Below are 27,227 nucleotides of genomic sequence, written 5' to 3'. Positions count from 1 at the left end.
CATGGAGGAATCAAAGGTGTTTTGTCTTGCTTTTTAGGTTCGCACTTGTTCCAAATAAACAGAAATGCTACTTCATCTGATCTAATCCACTGATAAAGTGCCCATCCTCATAGTATCTCGTATGCAGCACAGCCAAGCAATTAAACGCACTGCCATGCCATGGAAGTTCTATCTAAGGGACTTATATGCCCTTCCCACCATCACTGTATTATCTGAGCACCTTACCCTCTTTAATGTATTGATCCTCACAGCCCACCCCATTTTACAGAGGCACAGAGAGATTAAGTGACTTGCCCAGGGTCATAAGGGAAGTCTAAGTCAGAGCAGGTTGTGGAACTCAGATTTCCCAGGTCTTAGCCTAGTGCCCTAATTGCTGAACTATACTGCCTCTCATAACAGTGCATCAAATACTGTGGCCTGATTCTGAACAGGGCTGGATTATATCACAGCCAAGAACTATGGGGGAATACCCTCAGATGATGTAAGCTGTCATAGCTCCCTGCTCCAAAGAACTTACAGGCTAAGTGGATTTAAAGCCGTAACCATATATATTAAAGGATAATGCATGACAGGATGTGTGGATGAATCATAAATCTCTGTGTGTGTGGGCGCGTGTGTACACACATGCATACGCACATCTTGTGTGCTGCAAGGTGTATATTCAAAACTAAGTTTAGCCTATCAGTATTACTTTGGATTCCTGTAGCGCCTGCCATTTTACAAGCAGCGATGAGCGACGCCTGACAGTATCTTGGGTAAGTGGGGCAGTATTATTATCCCCAGGTTACATGTGAGGAAAAGGAGGCATAGGGTGATTAAACCAATATTGTCAAACTTGGATGCCTAAAGTTAGGCACCTAAATAAGTGGCCTGATTTTAAGGGTGAACTCAATGGGAGTTGTGAGGACTCAGCATTCCTCCATATCAGGCCACCTATTTAGCTGCCTACATTAGACACCAGAATTTTAGTTGCCAGTGGTCCCACAGCAAGTCAGAATCAAAGCTGGGAGAGACCCCAGATCTCTTGACTCTCCCACCCCGCGTTGTCTAGACACTTGTCATTGTTTTCATTACAATGCAGTGGGGAGAATGTGGAGGTACTGATATGCCCTTTTTCAGTGCAGGAATAAAACAGCAGCCCGAACAACATCTGTTTTAAAGCAGGGCACTATCACTGACATTGTCCTCTGGTTTGGTGAGACTGAGCCTACATTCAGGACAGCTTCAGTTTATAGCGGTGATTAAACTTTGCCCTATTAAAGCAGATTTCAACCATCTGAAAACAAACTTTTTTTTCCCAAAAAATATTTCCCTTTGGCTAGGGAGGCAAACCCATTTGATAATGCAAAAAGAGAGTGCTGCATCTGGTGAGCAGCCAAAACACTGAAGGCTTGAGAATGATTTTAATATTCATCTTAAATCAACTGGCAATGCTAAAAAGTTTAAGAAAAAAAAGTAAGAACTGAGGAGGCATCTTGGAGGATTGCTCCAAGTGGTGCATAAAAATCTTTAGGACCAAACAATTTAGAACCATTTGGTTGATTCTTTTTTCTCTGATATCACCGGTCTGGGGAGGTGGGGCTTAGGCTTTGCTCCCCCAGGGTGGTGGGGCTTGGGCAGCCTCAGGCTTCAGTCCCCCTTCCTGGGGTCCTGTAGTAATTTTTCTTGTCAGAAGGGGGTCGTGGTGCAATGAAGTTTGAGAACTCCTGGCTTATAAGAAGCCATGACTAGAGCTGGTTGAAAACTGAAAAATATTTGGGGGGAATATTTCAAACTGTTTTGTTCTGAAGTGTGAAAACTGCCTCCCCCCCCACCCCCGTCTTTGACATTTTTCACAAATTTAATTTTTTTTTATGGCAAACATTTTGAAAGGGTTATTGAAATTTTTTTGTTTGCTTAAAATTCTGGCTTTTGGGAAACAAAATATTTCAATAACCATTTCATAATATTACCTATAATGTTTCTGATAAAGTTTGGGGGTGGGCTAGGGGGTAGAAAAAAGCATACATAGGGCTTTGGTGTTTTTGCAAGAAACAAAAAACCATTTTTGGAAGAAAAAAGCCATTAATCAATGAAAAAATATTCCATTTGAAAACATGAGACTAGATCTAGCCAGGTCCAAATACCCTGAGGAGGAAGCACATTGCCTAGCCATTAAGGCACTGCACTGGGAAGGAGGCAAATTTATGTTCCCAGCTTTGCCAGTGACTAGCTGCATGACCCTGGGCAAGTCACTTTCCCGCTCTGTGCCTCTTTTACCCAAGGCCATCCTTTGTCCGTTTGGATTATAAACTCTCCAAGACCAAGTAAACCTAAACCACCCATGACAGGTGGTTTGTCTAACTTTTTTTTTTAAAACCTTCCATGACCCACCTTGGAAGACTCGTCCAGTCCTTATAGTTAGAAAGTTTTCCCTAATGTCTAACATAAATCCTCCTTGCTGCAGATTAAGTTGATTTCTTCTTGTGCAACCTTCAGTAGACATGGAGAACCGTTGATCAACATCCTCCTTCTAACAGCCCTTAACATATTTGAATACTGTTATCAGGTGTTCCCCTGAGTCTTTTTTTCTCAAGACTAAAAATGCCCACATTTTTAACCTTCCTTATAGGTCAGGTTTTCTAAACTCTTTTATCATCTGTGTTGCTCTCCTCTGCACTGTCTGCAATTTGTCCATATCTTTCTTAAAGTGTGGGGCCCAGTTATGCCCCATTTTGTAGTTGTGCATTAGTGTAGTACTTTGCACATATCCTTATTGAATTTCATCTTGTTGATTTCAGACCAATTCTCCAATTTGTCACTCATTTTGAATTCTAATCCTCTCCTTCAAAGTGCTATCAACCCCTTCCATCTTGGTGTTATCCACAAATTTTATAAGCATACTTTCTACTCCACTATCCAAGTCATTAATGGACCATAATGAAAAGTACAAGACCCAGGATAGACAACTGTGGAACCCCACTGGATAAATCCACCCAGTTTAACAATTTGAACGATTGATAACTACTCTTTGAATACAGTTTTCAACCAGTTTTGTACCCACCATATAGTAATTTCATTTCCAGAGATTGTTTATGAGAATATCATGTGGAACTGTGTCAAAAGCCCCAGTAAAATCAAGATATATCATTTCAGCAGCTTCCCCCCATCTACTAGCTTCCCTATCAAAGAAGGAAATTAGGTTAGTTTGGCATGATTTGTTCTTGACAAATCCACTTTGGCTATTTTTTATTATCTTAGTAACCTCTAGATACTTACAATTTGATTAATAATGTGTTCCAGTATATTCCCAGGTACCAGCATTAGGCTTATTAATATATAATTCTGTAGGTCCTCTTTGTTCCCCTTTTTAAAAATGGGCACTGTGTTTGCCCTTCTCCAGTCCTCTGGGATCTCACCTGTCCTCCAGGAATTCTCAAAGATAATAGCTACCCGTTCTGAAATTGCTTCAGCTAGTTCCTTAAGTACACTAAGGTGAATTTCATCAGGGCCCTGCTGACCTGAACACATCTAACTTACCTAAATATTTTTAACCTGTTATTTCTCTATTTTGCCTTGAGTTCTTTCCCCCTTGCTAATATTAATTGTCTGGTCACAATTCACCTTTTTGTGAAGATGAAGCGAAATAGACATTAAACACCTTAGCCTTCTTGATGTCATTCATTATTAGCTCTCCTTCCCCATTAAGTAAAGGACCTACACTTTCCTTACTCTTTCTCTTGCTCCTAATTTATTTATAGAAACTCTTCTTGTTACCTTTTATATCCCTTGCTACCTGTAATTCATTTTGTGCCTAGCCTTTCTGATTTTGTCCCTCCAAGCTTGTGTTATTCTTTTGTACTCATCCTTCTCAATTTGTTCATTTTTCCACTTTTTGTAGGATTCCTTTTTGATTCTCTGGTCATTAAAGAGTTGCTGGTGGAGCCATACTGGCCTTTTACTATTCTTCTTATCTTTCCTTGGCAAGGGAGTGAGAATTAGAAAAGCCATTCTAAGTAAGAAATAAGACAAAAGATAATTTTAAGAACACTTTAGACTGGAATAAAAACATATTTACTTCAGAACTAGAACAGGAAGATTCTTAAAGCTATGTTGACCCATTGTGATAAGAATCTGTAACACTTTACATCTCACACTGAAAACTGTGTGATTTTAGTTCTCCAGTAACATTTTTTTCACCTCAGAGCACCACCGGGGGTTGTTTCCATGTCTTTGAAAAATAGCCTATAACAGGCGTGAAAATAAAAAAAAAACAAACCTGTAGTTTTTTAATCTGCTAATTATTGCAAGACTTAAATATCTGCACAATACTGCAGTGAGCATTTACAATATAGGTTTGATCAGTGATCTAACTCTTCAGTGAGCTGTCTGCCTAGAGAAAAGAAGGACATTATGCAGTTTTATTAAATATGGGAAATCTGCATACACAAAGAAGGAGCAGTGAGCACAAAACGTAATCCTACATTACAACGGTCTGCTCTATACCTTTTTAAAATGTATAGTTTCTAGAAATGCCTGCCACAGATTCTTTTGTTTACAGTTTAGATTAAAAATTCAGCAGTCAGACTGCACCGCAATCTGACTAGCACACCATCGTAAATGTATTAGTTTTACAATCTCTGAGTGTCCTCATTAACGCTATATTGAAATTCAGAAAGTGATTTGAGTTCTTGTCCTCTAACAGTAGTTATCTTATTAAAATGATCTAAAATCACCTTTGAATATGTGTTTTCTTAATCAGCAGCCCACAATTCAGAATAAAGATAACACCAAATACCTGAATTTTAACCTATCAGTTTAATTTAATAGAAGAGCAGGATATTCCTCATTAAAATTCTAACTGCCTAACTGCTCTAATAAGCAATTGGAAGTCCTGCTTGGGCAGTTAGGGAAGAAAAGTCTCAGTATGTTGGGTTCTTTGAAATGAGCTGGTTATTCTGCCATGTTCATAGTTCTATAGAATGCACTTAAGAGCTAATTTGAAAATAGCTTTCTACAAATAACAGTCAGTGAAACACAAATATTGAAACTGAAATTATAATAAAATGGCAACATTCTGCAATTATGTAAGAGCCTATTACTATCACATTCATTCCTAGTCTTTGCTATGGATAATATGCCTACAAAGAACTGGACAACAGTTAGGCTGCTGGTGTACTGGGACAACTGCCTATAAAACTGAGTGTTTCCTTGTACCCCTCCATCTGTCTGTATCCATCTGATGTCACTTGGATTCTAAGCTCTTTGGGGTAGAGATCATCTTTTCATTCTGTGTTTGTACAGCACCTAGCACAATGGGGTCTGGTTCAGACTAGAGCCCCTCGGTGCTATGGTAGCAAAACTAATAAATAATAATACGCTGTGTTTGTGAGAACGTCCTATCATCCATTAGCCTGGCACTGACTTTTTAGAATTTGAAATGCCCCTGAAGGGATGTAACTTACTGCTGTGACAGTGTTTGACTAAGGACATGTCTACACTTACTGGTAGGTTGGCACTGCTACGATCGATGCAGAGGTGTCAATTTAGCAGGTCTGGTGAAGACCCGCTAAATTATCAACTCTGGTACTCCAGCTCCCCAAGAAGAGTAAGGTAAGTTGGAGGGAGAGCATCTCCTGTCAACACAGTACAGTGTAGACACCGGGGTAAGTCAACCTAAGCTACGTCAGCTTCAGTTACGTTATTCACATAACTGGAATAGTGTAACTTAGGTCTACTTACCGTGGTAGTATAGACAAGGCCTAAGAAGTGAAGTCCCCTGCAACTGTGCAAAGTGTTCTCTGAAAGGGGAAGTAGTTACTCCTCCCTTGTAGTGCACTGCAATCTAGCCTGGGGGATCAGGACCAGGTGTTTAAGAACATAAGAATAGCCCTACTGGATCAGACCAAAGGTCCCTCTAGCCCAGTATCCTGTCTTCTGACAGTGGACAGTGGCAGGTGCCCCAGAGGGAATGAATAGAACAGGTAAACATCAAGTGATCCATCCCTTGTTTCTCATTCCCAGCTTCTGGCAAACAGAAGCTAGGGACACCATTCCTGCCCATCCTGGCTAATAGCCATTGATGGACCTATCCTCCACGAATTTATCTAGTTCTTTTTTGAAACCAGTTATGGCCTTAAGCCATCTGTGGAAACATCAGAAGCAAAAAGCCTGCTAAACAACCAGTGGGGCCACTGGATGGTCGAGATGCTATAGGAGCACTCAAGGACAATCAGGCCATTGAGGAGAAACTAAATGAATTCTTTGCATCAATCTTCACGGCTGAGGATGTGAGGGACATTCCCAAACCTGAGCCATTCTTTTTGGATGACAAATCTGAGGAACTGTCCCAGATTGAGGTGTCATTAGAGGAGGTTTTGGAATAAATTGATAAACAGTAGGAAGTCACCAGGACCAGATGGTATTCATCCAAGAGTTCTGAAGGAACTTAAATATGAAATTGCAGAACTACTAACAGTGGTATGTAACCTATCATTTAAATCAACTTTTGTACCAGATGACTGGAGGATAACTAATGTGACACCAATTTTTTAAAAAGGCTCCAGATGCAATTACAGTCTAGTAAGCCTAACTTCAGGACCAGGCAAACTGATTGAAACTATAGTAAAGAACAGAATTATCAGACATATAGATGAACATGATTTGTTAGGGAAGAGTCAACATGATTTTTGTAAAGGGAAATCATGCCTCACCAATCTACTAGAATTCTTTAAGAGGGTCAAGATGGATGTGGCAAGGATGATCCAGTAAATATGGGTACTTAGACTTTCAGACAGCCTTTGACAAGGTCCCTCATCAGAAGCTCTTAGGCAAAGTAAGCTGTCATGGGATAAGAGGGAAGGTCCTTCCATGGATCGGTAACTGGTTAAAAAATAGGAAACAAAGGGTAGGAATAAATGGTCGGTTTTCAGAATGGAGAGAGGTAAATAGTGGTGTCCCCCAGGGTTCTGTACTGGGGCCAGTACTGTTTATCATATTCATAAATGATCCAGAAAAAGGGGTAAACAGTGAGGTGGCAAAATGTGCAGATGATACAAAACTGCTCAGGATAGTTAAGTCCAAAGCAGACTGTGAATAGTTACAAAGGGACCTCACAAAACTGGGTCACTGGGCAACAAAATGGCAGATGAAATTCAGTGTTGATAAATGCAAAGTAATGCACATTGGAAAACATAATCCCAACTATACATACAAAATGATGGGGTCTAAATTAGTTGTTACCATTAAACAAAAAGATTTTGGAGTCATTGTGGATAGTTCTCTAAAAACATCAACTCAATGTGCAGTGGCAGTCAAAAAAAAGCTAACAATGGTAGGAATCATTAGGAAAGGGATAGATAAGACAGAAAATATTATATTGCCTCTATATAAATCCATGGTATGCCCATATCTTGAATAGTGAATGCAGATGTGGTCGCCCCATCTCAAAAAAGATATATTGGAATTGGAAAATGTACAGAACAGGGCAACAAAAATTATTTGGAGTATGAAACAGCTTCTATATGAGGAGAGATTAAGACCGGGACTTTTCAGCTTGGAAAAGAGAAGACTACGGGAGAATATGATAGAGGGCTATAAAATCATGACTAGTGTGGAGAAAGTAAATAAGGAAGTGTTATTTCTTCCTCATAACACAATAACTAGGGGTCACCAAATGAAATTAACAGGCAGCAGGTTTAAAACAAACCAAAGGAAGTATGTCTTCACACAAGGCACAGTCAACCTGTGGAACTGTTCGCCAAAGGATGTTGTGAAGGCCAAGACTATAACAGGGTTCAAAAAAGAACTAGATAAATTCATGGAGGATAGGGCCATCAATGGCTCTTAGATAGGATGGGCAGGGATGCAAAAACCGGGCTCTGAAGTGTCCCTAGCCTCTGTTTGCCAGAAGCTGGGAAGGGGAACAGAGGATGGATCGCTTGATAATTACCTGTTCTGATCGTTCCCTCTAGGGAACCTGGCATTGGCCACTGTTGGAGGACAGGATACTGAGCTAGATGGACCATTGTTTTGACCCAGGATGGCCATTCTTATATTCTTATGTAAACTGGTGCCAGCCGCCCCAAGTACAATCCTGTCTGAGATCCTCGGTACAATCTCAGGCAGCTGGCTAATAGCAATACACTAGTATTTTTAGCATGCTACTTCAATCAAAGCTAGTGCAAGTCCATGTACCCAACCCAGAAATTACATCTCCAGCTCCAGTAAACACATGCCCAGCGTATCTCCCTTCACACTGCCGGAGTGGTACAAAGGAAAAGGATGGAAGAGGGCCAAGACACTCTCTTATGGAGTCTTTTGGAGGAAACGAAGAAAGGAATAAGACAGCCCCTCAACCCGTGCCAATCAGAGCCCCCTTTCTGGGGAGAGGAAAGAAAACAAAGATCATGAAGGTCTCTACAGCAGATACTACAGTCTATGGACTGATTAGCATGCTTGGCTGCTAGAACGGCCCATGTAGATCAGCATCTGCACTGTGAGGGATCCCCCTGGAACTCTTATCAATATCTCCACAGGGGAAGAATAGTCCTAGTGCTGGGATTCTGCTTTGTCTTGGATTTAAATGCCCTGGAAATTCAGCTCAAGATCACTACATATTAGACAAATGTGCTCAGAAGAACCACTCTGTGTGTTACCACTACTTGGCTTGTATTCCTGCAAATTGTTTAGATCTGCTCTGTTTCAATGGGCTGGTCAGTTGTTCCAATGGTTAATTACTCTCACAGTTAAAAATTCATGCCGTATTTCCAGACTGAGCTCTTTGAGTCTATCACCGTAAAGCATGTTGTCTAATCCTTTCATCATTCTTGTGGCTCTTCTCTCCAGTTTATCAACATCCTTCTTGAATTGTGAGCACCAGAACTGGACACAGTATTCGAGCAGCGGTGGTATAGAGGTAAAATAACTTCTCCAATCCTACTTGAAATTCCCCTATTCATGCATCCCAGGATCACATTAGCTCTTTTGGCCACAGCATCATACTGGTAGCTCATGTTCAGTTGATTGTCCACCATGATCCCAAAATCTTATTCAGAGTCACTGCTTCCCAGGATAGAGTCCCCCAGGCTGTAAGTATGGCCTACATTCTTTGTTCCTAGATGTATACATTTATATTTAGCCACACTAAAATGCATATTGTTTGCTTGCACCCAGTTTACCAAGGAATCCAGATTGCTCTGAATCAGTGATGAGTCCTCTCCATTATTTACCACTCTCCCAATTTGTGTCATCTGAAAACTTTATCAGTGATGTTTTTAAGCTTTCTTCTGGGTCATTGATAAAAATGTTAAATAGTATAGGGCCAAAAATAGAGGGACTACACTGGAAACACAACTGTTCAATGACGATTTCCTGTTTATAATACCATTTTGAGACCTATCAGTTAGCCAGTTTTTAATCCATTTAATGTCTGCCATGTTACCATTATATCATTCTAATTTTTAATGTCATACAGTACCAATTCAAATGCCTTTCAAAAGTCTAAGTATATTATGTCAACACTGTTACCTTTATAACCAAACTTGTAATCTTATCAAAAGAAAGCTATCAAGTTAGTTTAACTAGATCTATTTTCTATAAATCCACACTGATTTGCATTAATTAAATTACCATCCTTTAATGCTTTATTAATTGAGTCCCATATCAACATTCCATTACCATACCAGGATCAGTGTCAGACTGACAAGCCTATAATTCCCCAGGTCATCTCATTTACCCTTTTTAAATATTGGCACAACACTAATTTTCTTCCAGAACTTATTGAAAGTCAACATTACTGATCCAGCAAGCTTCTTAGCCATCTCTTTTAAGACTCTTGGATGAAAGTTATCTGGACCTGCTGATTTAAAAATGTCTGATTTTTAGTAGCTTCTGTTTAACATCCTCCAGAGATATTTTTGGAATAGAAAGAATATTATCATCACCATATGATGAGACTATATCATCTGTTTATTTCCCAAACACAGAACAGAAATATTTGTTGAACACTGATAATTCTACAATTTCTATCTAGTATGGACCAATACATTGTCAGGATTCCTTTTGTTCCTAATATAGTTTAAAAACTCCTTCTTATTGTCCTTAATTCTGCTGGCTCTTTTGTCCCTTTGCTTCCCTTATCAATTTTCTACAATCCTAACTTCTGATTTATATTCACTACTATCAACTTCCCCTTTTCCCATTTGTTACATATATTATATATAAAATATATATATATAAAATTATAGCTGCCTTCAATTCTCCTCTAAACCAGGTCATTGTTTTAAACCAGTACAGACTTCTTCCTTGATTGTGGGGGGTTTTTTGGGTTGGTTTTTTTTTTTTTTTTTTTTGGTATCTACCAAGGTGTTCTTAAATGATTCCCAACTATCATTCACATTTTTCTATTTAATTTTTTGTTCAGAGATGATTTGGCTGATAATTTTTTTCTGCTTTGTGAAACTCGCCCTATTAAAGCATCAAGTATGTGTATTACTGGTCTGGACTTTATTCAATTTACTGCTTGCACATTATAAATACGATCAAGTCATGATCACTAGTACCTAAGATAGCATTAATTTTTAGTTCTGTTATCAATTCCCTTTTAGCTGTCTAATAAAGAATTCCCCCATGTTGGCTGTAGCATTTTTTGAGTGTAGAACTTACTACATCCCTTGGTAAGGTGTTCCAATGTTAAATTGGCCTCACTGTTTTGAATTTGGATCTTATTCTCCATCTGAATTTTTTTAAACTTCAACATCTAGCCATTGAATCTTGTTCTGCCTGTGTCAGACTGGATGGATCAGAAGATGGAAATGGAGTATCATGCCATTCACAGCTAGGATTCAATCCTGCTCTGATTGAAATCAATGCAAAATCCCCACTGACTTCAGCAGTGCATAATTAGGCTCTGTAGCCCAGATCCTCAAAGGCATTTAGGTACCTAACTCCTACTGAAATAAATGGAAGTTAGGCCCTTAAATACCTTTGAAGCTCTGGGCCTATGTAACCCAGGTCAGTAGTGCATGTAAATTGTTGCCAGTTGCCTAGTAGTCCCAGTCCATGTCTCAGAGATAGATGTCCACATTACAAAGTCCATCACCACAATTGCCAGTAAGCAGAAAGGCTGAGAAGATGAACATAAAGATCTGAATTTCACCTTTACCCCTAGATGTGGGTCCTCCACGGCAGCGCTGAGGAGACGTCTGAAGCTTGGAGACGTTTGAAGCTGCTATGGTCATGTGAACCTACAGATGTATGCAGCCTCCAGGGCTATTGATTTAGCTCCTGCACTGAATTTCTACAGAAATGCACAATGATTTTTACATAAATTATATGTTACTCAGTTAATTATAAATCAAAGTTATTAACATGAGCATCTCCGTTTGATTGTTATACTCACAGTGCATTACTTGTTTAGAAATAGCCCCTGCTATTATGGGCACAACTGTGACATAACTGAGTGCATATATGAATTGCATAATCCGTGGAAGAGAAATGACAGAAATCAAGGTCAATTACATCTCTGCGAAACTGTTCTAATTTCCTTATAATCATACACATTAACAACCCTACCTATTCATATTCAATGGCTCCAGCTCCTGAGCCCAACATATTGTAAAGATTGTATACAACTGGGACTGAGTTAACAACACAAACAATTAAAGTTACTTAATATGATCTTCTGTATTCACATTATCTGTCATAATACTATCACCACAACTAACCGGCTTTAAAATATCCCCACTTGTGTGTTCAATCATCCCTCTGAATCATTACTGAACTGAGTGCTAGTATTAATTATTGTAAGTATTATCCTATTATATATATAGCACCATATGCCTGATATTTTATAGACATATATGTGGACAATGGTTTTGCAAGGAAAGCAAATTGTCTGAACCTATTGTTTGATACATGGGTCCATTATAATAGCAGGCACAAGATCACCAGAATGGAGATTAAGGGTGGCTCTCTAGACAAATGGAGTTGAGCGAGACGCAAAGGACAGAAAAAGAGGAGCATTAGTGCCCATTGTGCATAGACAGAGGGTGGCTGTTCTGGGCATGGGGGTATTTTGTGAAAAAAAGGAGGGATGTCATGAGTTGGAGAAGACGACAAAAGGAGCATGTAACAGGAGCCCATCTCCTTCCCTACAGAAATCACACAGACTCCACCAGGTGTGCTCTCAGTGACTTCATTTCAATTCCCCTTCACCAATATCACTGCAATCCCCCGTGCTCCCACCTGTTTACAATCTTTGCTGAGCTTTAGGCCCCCTCAGCAGGACTTGAGGGGAACAGAGATCTCCCTACTCTGAGGGCTTGTCTACACTACGGCTAAAGTCAATGTAACTTACATCACTCAGGGATGTGGAAAAAAACCACCTCTGAGCAACGCAAGTTACATCAACTTAAAGTGCTGTCTACACCATGCTATGTCGGCGGCAGACACTCTCCCGCTGTCCGAGCTTCCGCCTCATTGAGGTGGAGTAATGATGTCAGTGGGAGAGCAGCTGCACCAATATAGTATGGTAGTAAAGACAAGCCTTAAGGCTGCTGTATACCAAGCCTCAGCTAGCCCTGTTCCTCCATCTCTCCCACTTGGATACAGTGGGGTCCAAACAAACATTTTTGCTATCTATATGCAACATACAAGGCTTAGCCACATAGGGTACATTTACCCTGTAATAAAAGGCCCTCAGCGTGGCTGCAGCTGACGTGCGTCAACTGACTTGGGCTTTCAGGGCTCAGGCTGGAGCCTGGGCTTTGACACCCTGAGAGCAGGAGGGTCTCAGACTCCAGGCTCCAGCCTGAGCCCAAACATCTACACTGCTGTTTTTAGCCTCACAGCCCGAGCCCAGAGTCAGCTGACCTGGGCTTTGAGACTTAGTGCCCTGGGTTTTAAATTGCAGTGTAGACATACCCATACAGACACTGATGCTCTAGCAGGTTTCTAACCAGAGAACACAGATAGCACCACTAGAGGGCTCATACACTATTTAATGGGATACTCCCAATTACTGTATAGTGCAGTGCACTCGAGTCTAATAAAAAGATGAAAATCATGATTCCCATGATAGCCATAACTCAAATCCAGTCTTAATTATGATTAAAAGTACTGAATTAATCCAACAGAATTATTTTTCTCCAATTTGCCTAATTTATACATTTTGTAGTCTTTGGCTTGATCATCTCCTGGAATTCTCCAAGGGGGCGGAGGGGGAGACAGGCTTAGGTGTAAGGAGAACATGACAGTTCCCGAATACTCCAAGCTAGCCCCAGCCTCATGCAATTTAGAGTTGCTGTCAAGCATGATTAACTTCCGCCATTGGTTTAAAGTCCTTAAAGACTTACACTAGTGAAGATTTGTCATGATGGAGCAAAGCATGATAAAATCCTGCTCTCTAGTAAATGAAAACATTGTTAATATTTACAACACAAACAATTATTTTAAAAAGTCAAAAAAATCTTGCAAAAAAATTTTTTTTTAAAAGTTGATCTTTTTTTCAAAAAGACAAAGAAAGTCCATTTTTAGATGGAAAAATCTTTTCCATAGGTTCATAGTTTTAGGTCAGAAGGAACCATTATGATCATCTACTCTGATTGCTTGCATAACACAGGCCATAAAATCTCACCCAGTGATTTCTGCATGAAGCTCAAAACTTCTGTGTGATCTATAGCATTTCGTCTTAATTTAAAGACTTTAAGTGATGTAGAGTCCACCACATGCTTAGGTGAGTTATTCCAATGGATAATTACACTCAATATTAAAAAATGCCTTATTTCTAGTCTGAATTTGCTGCAGCTTCCAACCACTGGATCTTGTTATAGTTTCCTCCCTTCTCCTCCCCCTTCCCTCCCCCCCCCCCTTGTGTTGATCGTGGTCCACAAGTATCTAGTCACCTCTTAATCTTCCCTTGGATAAACTAAATAGTTTCAGCTTCTTAAGTCTCTCACTATAAGACATATTTCCCACAACACTCTTGTAGCTACTTTCTGTATCCTTTCCTATTGTTCAAAAATGTCCAGCTTGCTCTAGCATTTAACACTTATTCCTGGCTGGATACACTGTGAAACACTCATTATAGGGGTTACCTCTATCTCTTTCCCAGGATCTCCAAGAGGAAGTCTCTTAAGGAATTCCAGAAGCTATGCAACAGGGGAAATTGATTTTACTTCATTCCTGTCTGGCTCACTTAAACACCCATAACTGTGTTGGTAATAGATGAACAACTTCTCTGAGAACCTTGAGAGCTTGCAAATTAAAACCTGGGTCATGAGAGAAGCCATCAGACAAAAAATTAGGGACAACACTAGGGATCTCAAACTCAAATCACCACAAGGGCCATATGAGGACTAGTACATTGGCCCAAGGGCCACATCACTGAAACCTTTTCATACAACGATACAAAAATATAGTCAAAAATGAAAAAAATGAAGAGTAATATAGTATGCTATTAAAAATCAATGTATTAACTTTTTAAAAACTGTAATGCAAAGAGGGGTTTTAATAAAATATAAACACTCAGTAATGCACTTCATTCAAATGACAAAACATGCATTTACTTTTAGAATTACTTTGGTTAAAGCCCCCCACGCTTCCCCCGGCCCCGCCCCCACTCCACCCCTTCCATGAGGCCCCACCCCTGCCCTGCCTCTTCCCCACCCACATTCCAACCTCTTCCCCAAAGTCTCCGCCCCAACTCCACCCTCTATTCCAACCCCTTCCCCAAATCCCTGGCCCCGCCTCTTCTCCGCGTCCTCCCCTGAGTGCGCCGCATCCCCACTCCTCCCGCCAGGAAAGTCCTAAGTGCCACCAAACAGCTATTTGGCAGCGGGAAGTACTGGGAGATAGGCAGAGGAGCAGGGATGCGGCACGCTCATGGGGGGGAGGTGAGGAGAAGGGGGCACTTGGCTGCTGGTGGAGTCGGCGCCTCTGATGGGCCGCAGGAAATAACTCAGTGGGCCGCATGCGGCCCACAGGTTGTGTGTTTGACAACACTGGACAACACTGTGGCAACATTTAGAACATAGGTCCGTGGACTCTGAGTGAGAGCTTCAGTTCAAGAGGTCATGAGGCTACCACAACCTCTTAAGTAAAAGTCAATTAAAAATATGGGGTAGCTGATAACGATTTACAAAATTCAGCACTAGTATGATAATTTCTACATACTAAAATAGTAACTTATCTCTACATATGATTTGCACTAAAATGGAGGATTAATATGAATATAAAACAATGCCTGCAACGTTTAGCATATTATTTTACTATATTTCCATTACACTGTAACTTTTGCTAAAAAGTTGCCATAAAACTGGCAGACTTATCATAATTTATATGCAAAATCTAAATGAATAATTCCATGTCCCTTAATTATTCTTTGGAAATTATATTTTACCTTGTGTAACGTGAAGACAAGGTAATTACCACATTTATTTTTAAATAGTCATTTGAACTGTAATAAATGTGGCAGACTGGTTGCAAACTAGCCTTCTTAAAGACTTTGTGATGTGTCTGATAAACATTTGTAGCATGATCCAAATTCCACTGACGTCAAGGGAAGGACTCCCATTAACTTCAACAGGCTTTTGATCAGGCCTTGGTGCATGCAAATAGTAAGCAGTCAGGTGAAAAGACCTGTGGTGCTGTTTGCAAGAGAATAAATAATCTTAGAAGATTCACTGTATAAAAATAAATTGCAGGGATTTTATAAAAATATATGCTACTTTGAGGAGCAAATTTCCACAAGTAGCATAACTTCAGCAGATGTTTCATCTGACACCTCTGGACTATATACATGAATACATATGTAACAATTTAATCTGATTTTCCCATAGGACATACCATTTCATTACACTCACAACACTGTGAAATTATAACTCATGGAGACATTATCTGGGATATTACATGTAATGGTTATTTTTATAGATGGTTTACCCGCTTTGCCAGATGTCTGTTTTTGACTCCAGACCATAATAACCATTGTAGATGGCAGTCTCCATATAATGTGTTAGGCAATGTTGCCTTAAAGAGACATTGTCAGGTGCTATTTTTTAGGCCTGAATGATATGTCATGCTATTTTTATCACCTTGAAAAAGACATAAAAGATTGGTTGTATAAACCTTGCAAAAATATTAGCTTATTGGGTAATTGGATGGTTCAGAATCTTAGAAACAAAATCTAGAGATGTTCATTTCTAAGCCACTGGCTCAAATCCCGCCCAGGTTTGTTTTTTTCCAAAAGTCATTACTGTTTGGTGGTTACAGATAGGAGGTGCTTTTACTTCACTTCTGGTTGACGGATGTGCATATAACAAGTTCACCATCCCAATCAGTCTCAGGGAAGAGACCAAGGACTGAACGCACATGGATTCTGAACTACCTTCTCATGGGCCCTCGAGGTGAAGATTGATGTATATTCAGGCACAGAAGCATAGTTGCCCATGCAGTACTGTGCCTCTTCTGTAGGCAAATAAACTTGAAACTGTAAGTTAATTGGGATAGGAGTTCTGTTTTTGGCTCATTCTATCTGCAGTAAATCACCCTATAAGTTACATAGCTACTATCAGCCTGTCAGAGCCCTTTACAAATAATCTCCACTACATTTTCTACCCCTCAATCAGATTCCTCATCATCCTTTTAGCCCAGAAGGAAGAGCTTTCAGAAATAGTCAGTGGGGCAGGTTTTGGGCCCTATATTGAGCTAATTTACTCAAGTGTAAATCCAAAGTAATTCCATTGTCTCCACTGGCATTACTCTGAATGTGTTTTGATGCAAATGAGATAAAAATATGACCTATTATTTTAATGGTTAAATGTTTCCTGTTTGTTACTGTCTTTTCAAATACAATAAAATGTCACTCGTGTAACTTTGCAAAGTCAACCCCATATTAAACTTGATAGCAACCATCAATAGTAAGGATAGTTACCAGCTTGAGCAAGCATCCAGCTGGTGACTTAGAGGAGAAGAGTTCCTTATTCTTTTACTGAATGCTACAAAAGGATGGTTTTAATAGAATTAGTATTTCTATAATGAAAATGAATAGTCTTTAAAAACTTCAGTTGAAGTCAATAAATAGAGAAAGTTACAAGTTACAATGCAATATAAAAACATTTGTCTAATAGCTGATCGCTAGAGCAGTGGTCCGCACAAGAAAATTTTTGGTGGCCTCAGAGGGTGGCCAACGACTATTGCTGGTGGCCGCTCTGACAATTTTTCTTAAAATATTTAACTAAATTTAGGAAAAACAAATATGCACATATACATGTCCAAATCATTGTAAATTTATGTAGGGTTTTTTCTCAGATTCAATAATAAAAATAATGTACAGTTTTCTCTGTTCTTTACTGGACCTAAACAGAATAGAAACAAATAATGTGTTTCACATGTTCTTGTCCCTTTTTGTTGTTTCTTTTGCTTTTTTTGGTTGCTTATTTTTTTAAGACTTTTCAGCTAGTAAGTCTGTTTCTGTGAAAAGTGATATTTGTATTTGTTAATATCACTTTTCGCAGTAGCAGACTTGCTTGCTAACTACCAGGGAGGCAGTGAAAAGTGATATTAACAAACATCCAAATATCACTTTTCACAACAGACTTGCTTAGCCCTGGCAAGCTGGGGGACAAATTAAGCCCTGGATGGGGAAGCAGGTAGGGAGGCAGCTCAGGGCCAACAGTGATAGGGAGGGTGAGTCCAGGGACCAGAGCCCTGCAGCTGGGGACTGGGGTCAGAGATGCAGTGGGGGCCAGGGGTGATGTGTGGGGGGCGGTGAACTTGGGGCCAGCAGTCCCTGCCGCATGGCTAGGCGCTGGGCCTGGATCACATGGCCCCACGTGGCAGTCAGAACCCACTGCCACATGGCCAGAGCCCAGAGCCAGAGGAAGCAGCAGGTGGGGGTGGGGTGAGCCTGAGGCCAGGGCCAGGGCCAGGCTCAAAGCCCATGGCCAGGGGATGGAGCCCACCACCACATGGAGCCTGCTGCCCGCCACCCCAGGTCTGAAGCCCGAGCCCCACTGCCCGCCTACTCCTCCAGTGTTTGTGGCTCCAGAGGGGGACAGGGCCCAACCCACACTGGCAGCCCTGGGGGAGGGACCACTGCTTCCCCCCACCCCAATGCCATCCAGTAGGCTGTGGCCACATGAAAATCCCCTGGTGGCTGCATTTGATAAACGCTGCTCTTGAGTATTTAGGTAACACAAGGTAAGAGGGTGGGTTGTAGTAAGTGGTATTGTGTTTTAAAGAAACAAGATTTATACTGGGGCATTGGAGTGGGGAGCAGAAATCATAGAAATATGCAGTTGACTGTGCACATACTCACATCTCAGTATATACACACTACCATAATCATTCCCATACTTTCAGTCACCTCATCTCATTTGCATAGCCCTTTCCAGAACAGTAACTCAGTACCTCTCCTTGCAGTGATGTTCCTGTGATGGAAAGTTTCTGGCTTCTCAGCAGCACCATCCTTCAGTTTAGGGTTGGTGGCTTACTCAGGAAATGCAGTGTTGCACAGGTGATGCCCCATGTCAAAAGTGTGGCAGCATTGCTCAACCTGTTTGAAGTCGGGCACTTTCCTGGCAACTTCTGCTTTGCCGCAGGGAGTGTAATATCATATTGACATAGCCATGCCATTGGAAAGAATGTGGCAATATTGGATTTAGAATACATTTAATTTGCAGAAATCAAAGCAAGTGGTAGTTTAGAGAAAGACATTTGGGGGCAGGATTGGCAGGAGAGAAACTAAATGTCTTCTGCAGTTTCCACGGTATGCATCTGATGAAGTGAGCTGTAGCTCACGAAAGCTTATGCTCAGATAAATTGGTTAGTCTCTAAGGTGCCACAAGTACTCCTGTTCTTTTTGTAAAATTACCTAGTGTGAGGAAAAGCAGAGCCCAGAAAAAGACGCTGAATCCAAGGAGAACATTCAGATTCTAAGTGCTCTGGGGAAGTGAGCAGCAACTCACATGGACCAACTAAATTATAGGGAGTATGAGATGGTCATACATAAATGGCCCAAAAAGAGTGCTGCCAAATCTGGGAGAATTGGGGGTGAAGAGTAGTAGCCCCAAGGATTGAAGGAGTCCATGTAAAAAAGTGTGGCAGCTCAATGAATTGAAAAAAAAAAAAAGAGTCAAAGGAATCTTAGAAATACAACAGCCTAATCAAAAGAATCAGAACAGGCCATCAAGAGGAAAGGATTATTAGCCCAGAGTGAGACTAAATGAATAAATACCCACTGAGTGAAATCCCACCCCACTGCAGTCAATGGAGTTTTGCCACTGACATGACTGTGTCTGTGATTTCCCATAAGAATTCTATTTTCCCCATCCGCTTTTCCTCCTATAAATTTAGTCAGCCCTCCATCTGACTCTACAGGAGAACAAGATTCTTTATACAATGAAGGAAAGTGCATGAGTGATGGAATAGCAAAAGAAGAAAAATAGTCTTCTTGGCTTTCCTTTGTAATTCATATTTCACTTAAACTTTAAAATTCAATCAGAGACTCTCTGTCTGATTGTTTGAGCATCCTGTCCAGCCATCTATCTTCCAGCTGTACAGTTTTCTGCATGTACCTTGCTGCCAAATGTAGAACTAGAATAGCTGAAGCAGGGTGTCCAGCCTGGAAAATCCCTTAATTTATATTGTGGCATCACTATATCATATAGTGTAGAGTATTTTATCTTATTCATTCTAATGTATTTCACCTGCAAGTTGAGAATTTTTTTAATAAATTATCTATATTGCAATTATTAGATAGTCTAGAAATGGAGGGTGACACAATGAGTAGCAGAGCCAGATTTAGAACCCCTTGTTTTTTTAAACACTGCACTCATTCCTCCAGATCACATTACTTCTCATAATAGGGTTGCTCTGTTACTTTTACCTTTAATTTTCCTCCTCCTACCCTTATATTTACAGTCCTCATAAGCCCCCAAGATAATTTATTGTTGTTGTATGGGTGGTTTTACAAAGTTTTCTCCTGCATTTTATCCATGGTTGTGTATTATTCCTCTTTGCAAAGCTAATGCACAAGCAAAATAAAAATCTATAGTTTATTTAGTCATAAACAATTATTAATTCTTCCATAAGATTGTAGAGGAGAAAATCAGTTGATTTGGGGTCTCACAGAGATTGAGAACCACTGAATTATCATGCAACCACATTTGAGAGCTCTGGGCACCAAAATCTGTACAATTTCATGCACTTAAGTAAATGACACATATTTTTCTGACATGATTTTTTAGATGCCAATAATTTTGCTTCTTTACAACTCTAAAATAAATCAATAGATGATATGTTCCTCCATATCAGAGAGACAATAATTAAAATCAGGCAGAAACCTCAGCTGGTGCAAATCAGGGTAATTTATCCTCCAAGGATCTGGCTCAGAGACTTATTAATTTAATATGTTCATGAAAGGTATTGGCTTGTCAGATCTGAAGAATGAACACTTCTAATTATCCACAGAACAGATATTGCATCAGCACAGAAATGCAAGATCCCTGAGTTGTTCCACCAATTTTCCTCAACTGTGATCTTTATGGACCAATTCTAAAGTGCTACTCTTCCAACCCCTTTTGGCCCTAAACCTCAGTTCTGACATTGGTAACAAGACTGCTAAATCTTGCCAGTTATAGCAATGATTTTTGTCCTGCAGTCATCTGGCCCCTGTAAAATGTTCTAGGGGCATTAACATTTCACACAGACCACCAAACTGCCAACAAATCATAACACATTTTCATTTACTACTAACTTTGGCTGGATTTGAATCAGTGACTTATAGGTGAAAGGCTAAAAGCAGAAAAAGCCTCTGTTCTATCAGATCTGGTGGGCTAGATAAAGAATGTGGTTTAGGAAATAGAGTTAACCACCAGAGGGAGCCAATACAGTCCTGTAAAAACTAATCCTAACATTTGAAATTAAGGAAAGCGCCATTAAAATTTGTATATAAGAATAACGCCAACTTACATGTAGATATAAAATGTTAAGGAAAGATTGTACTTACGGCAGTCAAAACCACCAGAAAAAATGCTGAAAAACAAAAGTAACCAAGCCCTACAATTGCACTACCAATAGTTCAGTCCCATAGAAAAGAGACTGAGTATTGTTCTTTTTCTACCTACATGAGAGTTACCCTTAATTATATAACAAGTAAAACACAATTGCTTCAAAACACTGGGCATTTGGCAACAATGTAACAACCACATAGTAATTATCTGGGAAGTGGTATATACATAGTAACTTGTAACACAGCTATTGATTAATTTTTAAATAACTAAAGTCACCATTGTAAATGACTCAGTAATATTTATTTTTCTTCCAGCCTAGACTACAGAGCAGTAGCCTCTAAAATTCTAATTAAAAGCAAAGCCATTTCTAGTTATAGGAGAACCCCCTCTCCTTCTAAACATTGGAGTCCTCTTTATTCTTTCCTTGTTTCCATTTCTATAGCGGAGGATTGTCTGCTTTGTTATTTTTCCAATTATGAGGAAAAATAAATTTTCTGGATGGAGTTCTGGCTTGCAAGTTTCAACCTAAAGATTGTACTTATGGCAGTCAAAACCACCAGAAAAAATGCTGAAATAATCTTACAAATAAATTAAACAAACAGTGAATTTAGTTCAGTGAAAGGCCTGACAAATCTGCAAACCTCATTCCATAGAAGCAGCCCTGACAGCAATGTAAGCTGTGCTGCCCTGCTACAGTACCCCAGCCCTGATGGGGGAGGGAGGGGACCTTGTCTAAAGACAAAAGTGTATGTCAGAGCTGATGGTCATCTCTATTGAAATTGAGGGCTCTGGTGCAAATTAGTGCCAAATACGATGATGTGGACAGCTGTCTGCTAGAAAGATGACTAAGGGCCTGATCCAACTCCCACTGAAATCAACAGAAGTTTTTCCATTGAGCTGAATTGAGCTCCCTGTGAAGCAATGGGCTCTGAAGAACTGAGCCCAGGACAGAGAATCAGCAACTCCTAAATTCAATGTTGCCTCCAAATTGCTGTGTGGCCTCTCAGTTAATGTTAACCTCCCAATTTACCTCTCTGTAAAATAGGGACAGTAATACTCGTCTATCTCACAAGGATGTTGACTGATTAGTTATTGTTAAGCATTATAATATTTATTTATAATTATTGCATATGCCTCCCAACAGCTATGAGATGGTAATGGACTATAGGCCAAATCCTGTACTGAGAAATATGTCTGCCCTCACAGATCCGGCCATAGGATCTGGCCCTTCCAAGTGAAAGACACTTTGTCTATTCCATTATCAGTCTTCACTCATCCATTTGGTTTCTTGCATAATTTACCAGAATGGTATTGGTTTTAAACAGAAAAAGACCCCATAGACCTGCTATTAATCTTTTGTTACCATAGATTAGAACAATGATTTGACTTCCATCTTCTTCATATATTGTATGAAAGATTACACAAAAAAAATCTGTCATATATATATATAAATACATTTATATAAATTCAAAACCCTTTAAACAAATTCACAGTAAAAGTTGAGGACATTTGCCTTAGAAATCCAACAGAGTTAATGTAAGCCATTTCCTTCTAGTTTTTTTTGGGGGGGATAGGAAGGTGGACCACCATCAGCCTTATTAATACTGAATGTTAAGTGCAGAAGTTTAGCTGTAGTTATAGGGTTTTGAAGCAATTGATTTGACAACCTCTATGCATAAAACCCATTTTTAAAAATCCACATTTATTCCCCAGATTGCTTATTGTTTCATAAAAAATGAAACCTTACATAGCTTGCTGGTATCAAATTGATCTCCTAAAACTGTTCAATTAAACCTTGTAAAACCAGTACTTTAAACTACATCAGTGTCCTGGAAGTGCTTATGAACATTACTGAAGTAATTCAGGATGGTAATGAGCACTTATAACTTCCGCTATCTTGTATAATTTAATTTGCTTTGTTTTTTTTATAAAACCTTAAGTTACACCACAAGAAGTTCACAGGTCTGAGAAAATTAAAGTCAGTATCAAGTTTTACTCATAGACCATATAATTTACATAGATTTACATAAATACAGATATTAAAAATTTAAATCTCAACTAATTAAACAGAAGATAGAGTTTTAAATGTGAGAGATTTTAAAACCTAAACACATTTCTGCCCCTCCTTTTAGTAGTAGCAGAATTTTTACACACACACATATACCAGGCTTCTCTCTCTCAGTCTCCCCCCCCCCCATCCTTTTTCATCCAAAATAGGGTAATTTTATAACTGCAATAAGGTATGACAGGCAGTACACTTCTGGGGAATTATTGCATGCCTTGAGTGCATAAGGCAAAAGGAAGAGTGACTGATTTCAGACACTAGGGGAGTGGAATCATCAACCAGAAATGCATTGAAGTGATGTGAAACACCTTATTGCTTTGACAAAATTGAAAATTATACGTTGTTTAAAAAGACACAAAATGAAGGAAAAAGTAATATTTCCGTTTAGTGGAGATCACCAAAAACCAGGAAGCTCCACTGCTGTTCACTGAATTCTCTTCATTATTCCATGATGGTTCATTAATGAGCTGCAATTGTACAAGGGGGTCAAACACAAAAATTCATTTGTCCCAAAGAGAACAGAATAATCATTAGCAGCTGATCATAGCTGCTATGAGAATCAGATGCCAGTCTCATCAAACTGCAATGTAAAAATATGATCAACTAGACATATTATACCCCACTGAGCTGAGCAGGTGGATGAGCAATGTTAGTTGGATGATAGAGCATTTGCCTAAGATGCTGGAGGCATAGATTCTAGCTCAATAGAGATTTCTCATTTGATTAGCTAGAAGTGAAACAGAATAAATATGGGATGGATACACAGTACCCTAACCTCTGCATTTTTGGTGCTGTAATGCGGTTAGATAGAGCATTTACTGGTAATTTGTCCTGCCCCATCCCAACACCACGTTTCTCCATCTTTAACCAACTGTACCTCCCATTGTGTACATATTTTTAAAACATCCATTCTTTCCACCAGGATTTAGAGGGGAGAGGGGATTCTACAGAGAACATAAATTAAAGATAGTTGAAAATTACATCCAGCAGGTATTTCTAGTGTGTATCTAGGAAAACACCCTCTTGGATTATTTTTGTCTTTGTGTTTACTGTTCATTAACATGGACAGAAGAGCATCACCTCTGATCTAATACTACCACCAGGAGAGGTTTCAAAGTTTAGATAGGGCCATTCTGCTAAGGCACCATTTGCAAGTCATGGTGACTGGTTTAAGTATTTAGTCAAAACTGCATTTACTGTAATGAACGTTGCTTTGGATTCCCAAAACACATACAGTAACAAGCAGCCACTCAGACCTTCCTTCCATAGTCAAATAACTGTTGGTCCTTTCCTGGGAAACTTACATCAGCCTCTTTTGAAATATTAACCATGATTTAATAGATGGCATTTTCACACATCCATTAGAGCTTTGTTCGGGGCCTGGGGGAGGCAGGGATATTCATAACAGTCTAGTACAGGATCAGAAGATATAAAGATGCCTTAAAAAGTAGAAGCCAGATCTGTACTGTTGCTAAATTCATTATTCAATGGGTAAAAGCTATAAACGAAGAAGAATATACAGCGTACAGTGCATAGTACAGAACAACATTTTGCTTCAGTACCAACAGGAGGTATAACAAGGGCACACCTCTTTAAAATAAATAATCAAACATTCTGATGGGGGTAAACTACTGCACATCACGTAGTACTCTGCTACAAAAAAGGGGGGGGGATTCCTTATTCCAGGTTTAATAGAACGAATGGAATATTACACTGGAAAGTGACTTGGGGTGGGTGTAGGGGAAAAGATGTAACAGCCCGCTGCTTCAGGATGGTACTAGAAGCACTGTTAGGCAGCTTTAAAGCGTCGGGACACACCAGGCACTCGCTATTGCAGAGGGGGGGGGGGCTTACCATGGAGTGGGGAAGGACTAGGAGGGCTGCCGTTTTAATTGCGCTCAACCAGGGGAGGACATCTCTAAAGAAAACAATATCCAGCCTTTGGAGAGGGAGAGAGAGTTATTGATGCAAAAGAAGAGACCCTACAGAAAGACCGGGTCCTTCTCCGCCCCTGGCAAAAGGTCCCTGCCTTTCGCCATGAGCTGCACTCGTCTCCTTTGTTTGAGAGATTAAGGATCCCACTGCATGGTTCAGATCACTCTTTCTTTGTCTCTCACCCTGTGCCATGCCCTCCCTCCCCCAATCTAAATTGTTCGTTTATAAGATATAATTAGGGATAAGCCCAGGAGAGGAATGGGGGCAAAAATATCTTCTCGATCCTTATGATAACTCTGTGCATCACACTGGGATCCCCCACCCCCACGCCTCCGGGCAGATGACTGTATATTTGGTAGCACTGTGCAGCTTCTTTTCCGTTAAAAAGACGCATCCATTCCTTGCACAGTCAATGAGAAACGCAGCGTGATTTGTCATGCGCTTGGATTGTGGGTTTGTTCGTTCGTTTTAATTAATAACTTTTCTTTTCAGAGCCTACAATCATCACTGGAGTATTTACAAACACCAAACAGAGCCTTGGCGAGGTCCCCCCCCAAATAATCATGACAATACCACAGTTTGCAGGAGCCCCGCACTAGCTGTGTCCAAACAAGATCTTGCTGGGTGAGCGCTCTTGGGCTCCGGGGGAGACGGGCGCTGGATTCCCGAGTCCTGGGTGGAGCTTCCCAGCCGGGTGTTTCTTCCCTGGGGTGTCTCTCCCTGAATACCTGCCTCGGGGCTGCTGCTGCTGCAGTGGTCCCGTTCATATTCCTCCTGAGCCCTCTGCATTTTCCGCTTCTTCATCTTCCTCTTGTGGACGTGGAAAGTGGTGAGGGAGAGGAGGATCAGGCAGAAGATGAGGGTGACCAGGACGATTAAAACCAGAGTGGAAGAGAAGGACTGAAAGAGCTGCCCCACCTGGGCGATGCAGGTGCTGCTGGCGTTGGAGGAGGCAGATGTCCTGTTCAAGAGACAAGGTGGCAGAGACAGCCTCAACTCCTTGGAGAGCTTGGCACTCATTGAGGAGGCTTAAGAAGATGAGGATCTTCCTCTCCTCCCTGCAGATGCCTGGATTTGACTTGGTTCCGGGCTGGGGGTTTGCACAGGCTGGAAATGCACGGGACGCGGTTCGCTCTCTGGAGATGGCAGGTGAAAGATCAAGCCTGCAAAGGGACCCAGAGGAATCAGAGCTCGGGACCCAGACCAAGAAACACACAATTCACCGGCTGCCGCCAAAGCCCCCCTCCCCGCTCTCCTTCCAGCCCCAACATGGTACAAAGTCGCCTAAACTCCGGCACGCTGGGGGGATGCTGCCCGACTGACAAACCACGCGCGTTACAGAGGGTTTCCAGCCCAGCGCAGCGCCCAGCCCCAGCCCCAGCCCACTGGTTAGACGGCTCGAGCTGTCTTCAGCCCCGCCTGCCCCAGGCGACGCCGGCCGTGCCCCAAGCCAGGGGGAGCGAGGCACCAGTGCGGCGGCACCTGCTCGGCTCCAGCTAACTCGGCACAGGGGGCAGCTTTGCCGGGCATTCCCCCCAACAAGTTGCTAATGACACGAGGAGCCGCCGCGGCCGCCCCAGGGGCAGGCGCCGGCCGACGAAGTTCGGGCTCCGGCAGCGCCTGGGTCTTCACGCGCCTCTGGCCAGAGCGGAACGCGGGGCCCGGCGGGGGCACGCGCCTTACCTGGGCTGCCTGTGGCTGGAGGGAGCCCCCGGCCGCGCGCTCGCCGAGGCTGCAGAAGGTGCCGAATGAAGCGGGCAGAGCCGGAGCCGGCGCAGCTTCGGGGAGCTCAGCGCGCAGCCTATCGCCAGCCCGGCCGGTGACGTCAGGCAGCCAGTGCCGGCTCCGCTCCCCCGCGGCTCGGCTGGGCGGAGAGGGGCAGCCCCGGGCGGGCACCCCGCCCCTCCCCCCAGGGACCCACCCCGCCCCCCTTCCCCAGGCCAGTACCCCCCCCACACACCTCTACCCCTCCCCCAGAGACCCCCCCCCCCGCCCAGAGACCTGCCCTGCCCCGCCCCCCTCCCGCCACAGGCCAGGACCCCCCCTCCTACCTACTCACCCCCACAGGCCAATACTCCCTCACCTACCCACCCCCACTTCTACCCCTCCCCCCACAGGCCAATACCCCCCACCTACCTACTCCACCCTCATCCATCCCCCCACAGGCCAATACCCCCATCTACACATCCCCCACAGACCTACCCCCCTCCTCATCCACCCAACCCACTCAGATCCAG

The 27,227-nt window shown here is 41.5% G+C and overlaps 1 protein-coding gene across 1 annotated transcript; it reads right to left on the bottom strand.

Annotated features, from left to right (window-relative positions):
• Positions 1–20,045: 20,045 nt before the first annotated feature.
• Positions 20,046–26,786, bottom strand: C1H11orf87 (chromosome 1 C11orf87 homolog). The gene is made up of 2 exons (XM_073339155.1): positions 26,674–26,786; positions 20,046–26,153 (listed from the first exon to the last, which is right to left on the bottom strand). The coding sequence occupies exon 2, from the start codon at positions 26,008–26,010 to the stop codon at positions 25,552–25,554; it is 459 nt and encodes a 152-aa protein (XP_073195256.1). The 5' UTR covers positions 26,011–26,153; positions 26,674–26,786; the 3' UTR covers positions 20,046–25,551.
• Between the last annotated feature and the right edge of the window lie 441 nt (positions 26,787–27,227).

The sequence above is a fragment of the Lepidochelys kempii genome, chromosome 1, assembly GCF_965140265.1.
Source record: "Lepidochelys kempii isolate rLepKem1 chromosome 1, rLepKem1.hap2, whole genome shotgun sequence".
NCBI classification, from domain to species: domain Eukaryota; kingdom Metazoa; phylum Chordata; order Testudines; family Cheloniidae; genus Lepidochelys; species Lepidochelys kempii.
Note: the sequence above shows the minus strand (reverse complement) of the source record. Positions and strands in the feature narration are given on the sequence as shown.

Excerpts from the sequence above, each read along its gene's own strand:
- C1H11orf87 (XM_073339155.1), bottom strand. The coding sequence starts at position 26,010 with ATGAGTGCCAAGCTCTCCAAGGAGTTGAGGCTGTCTCTGCCACCTTGT.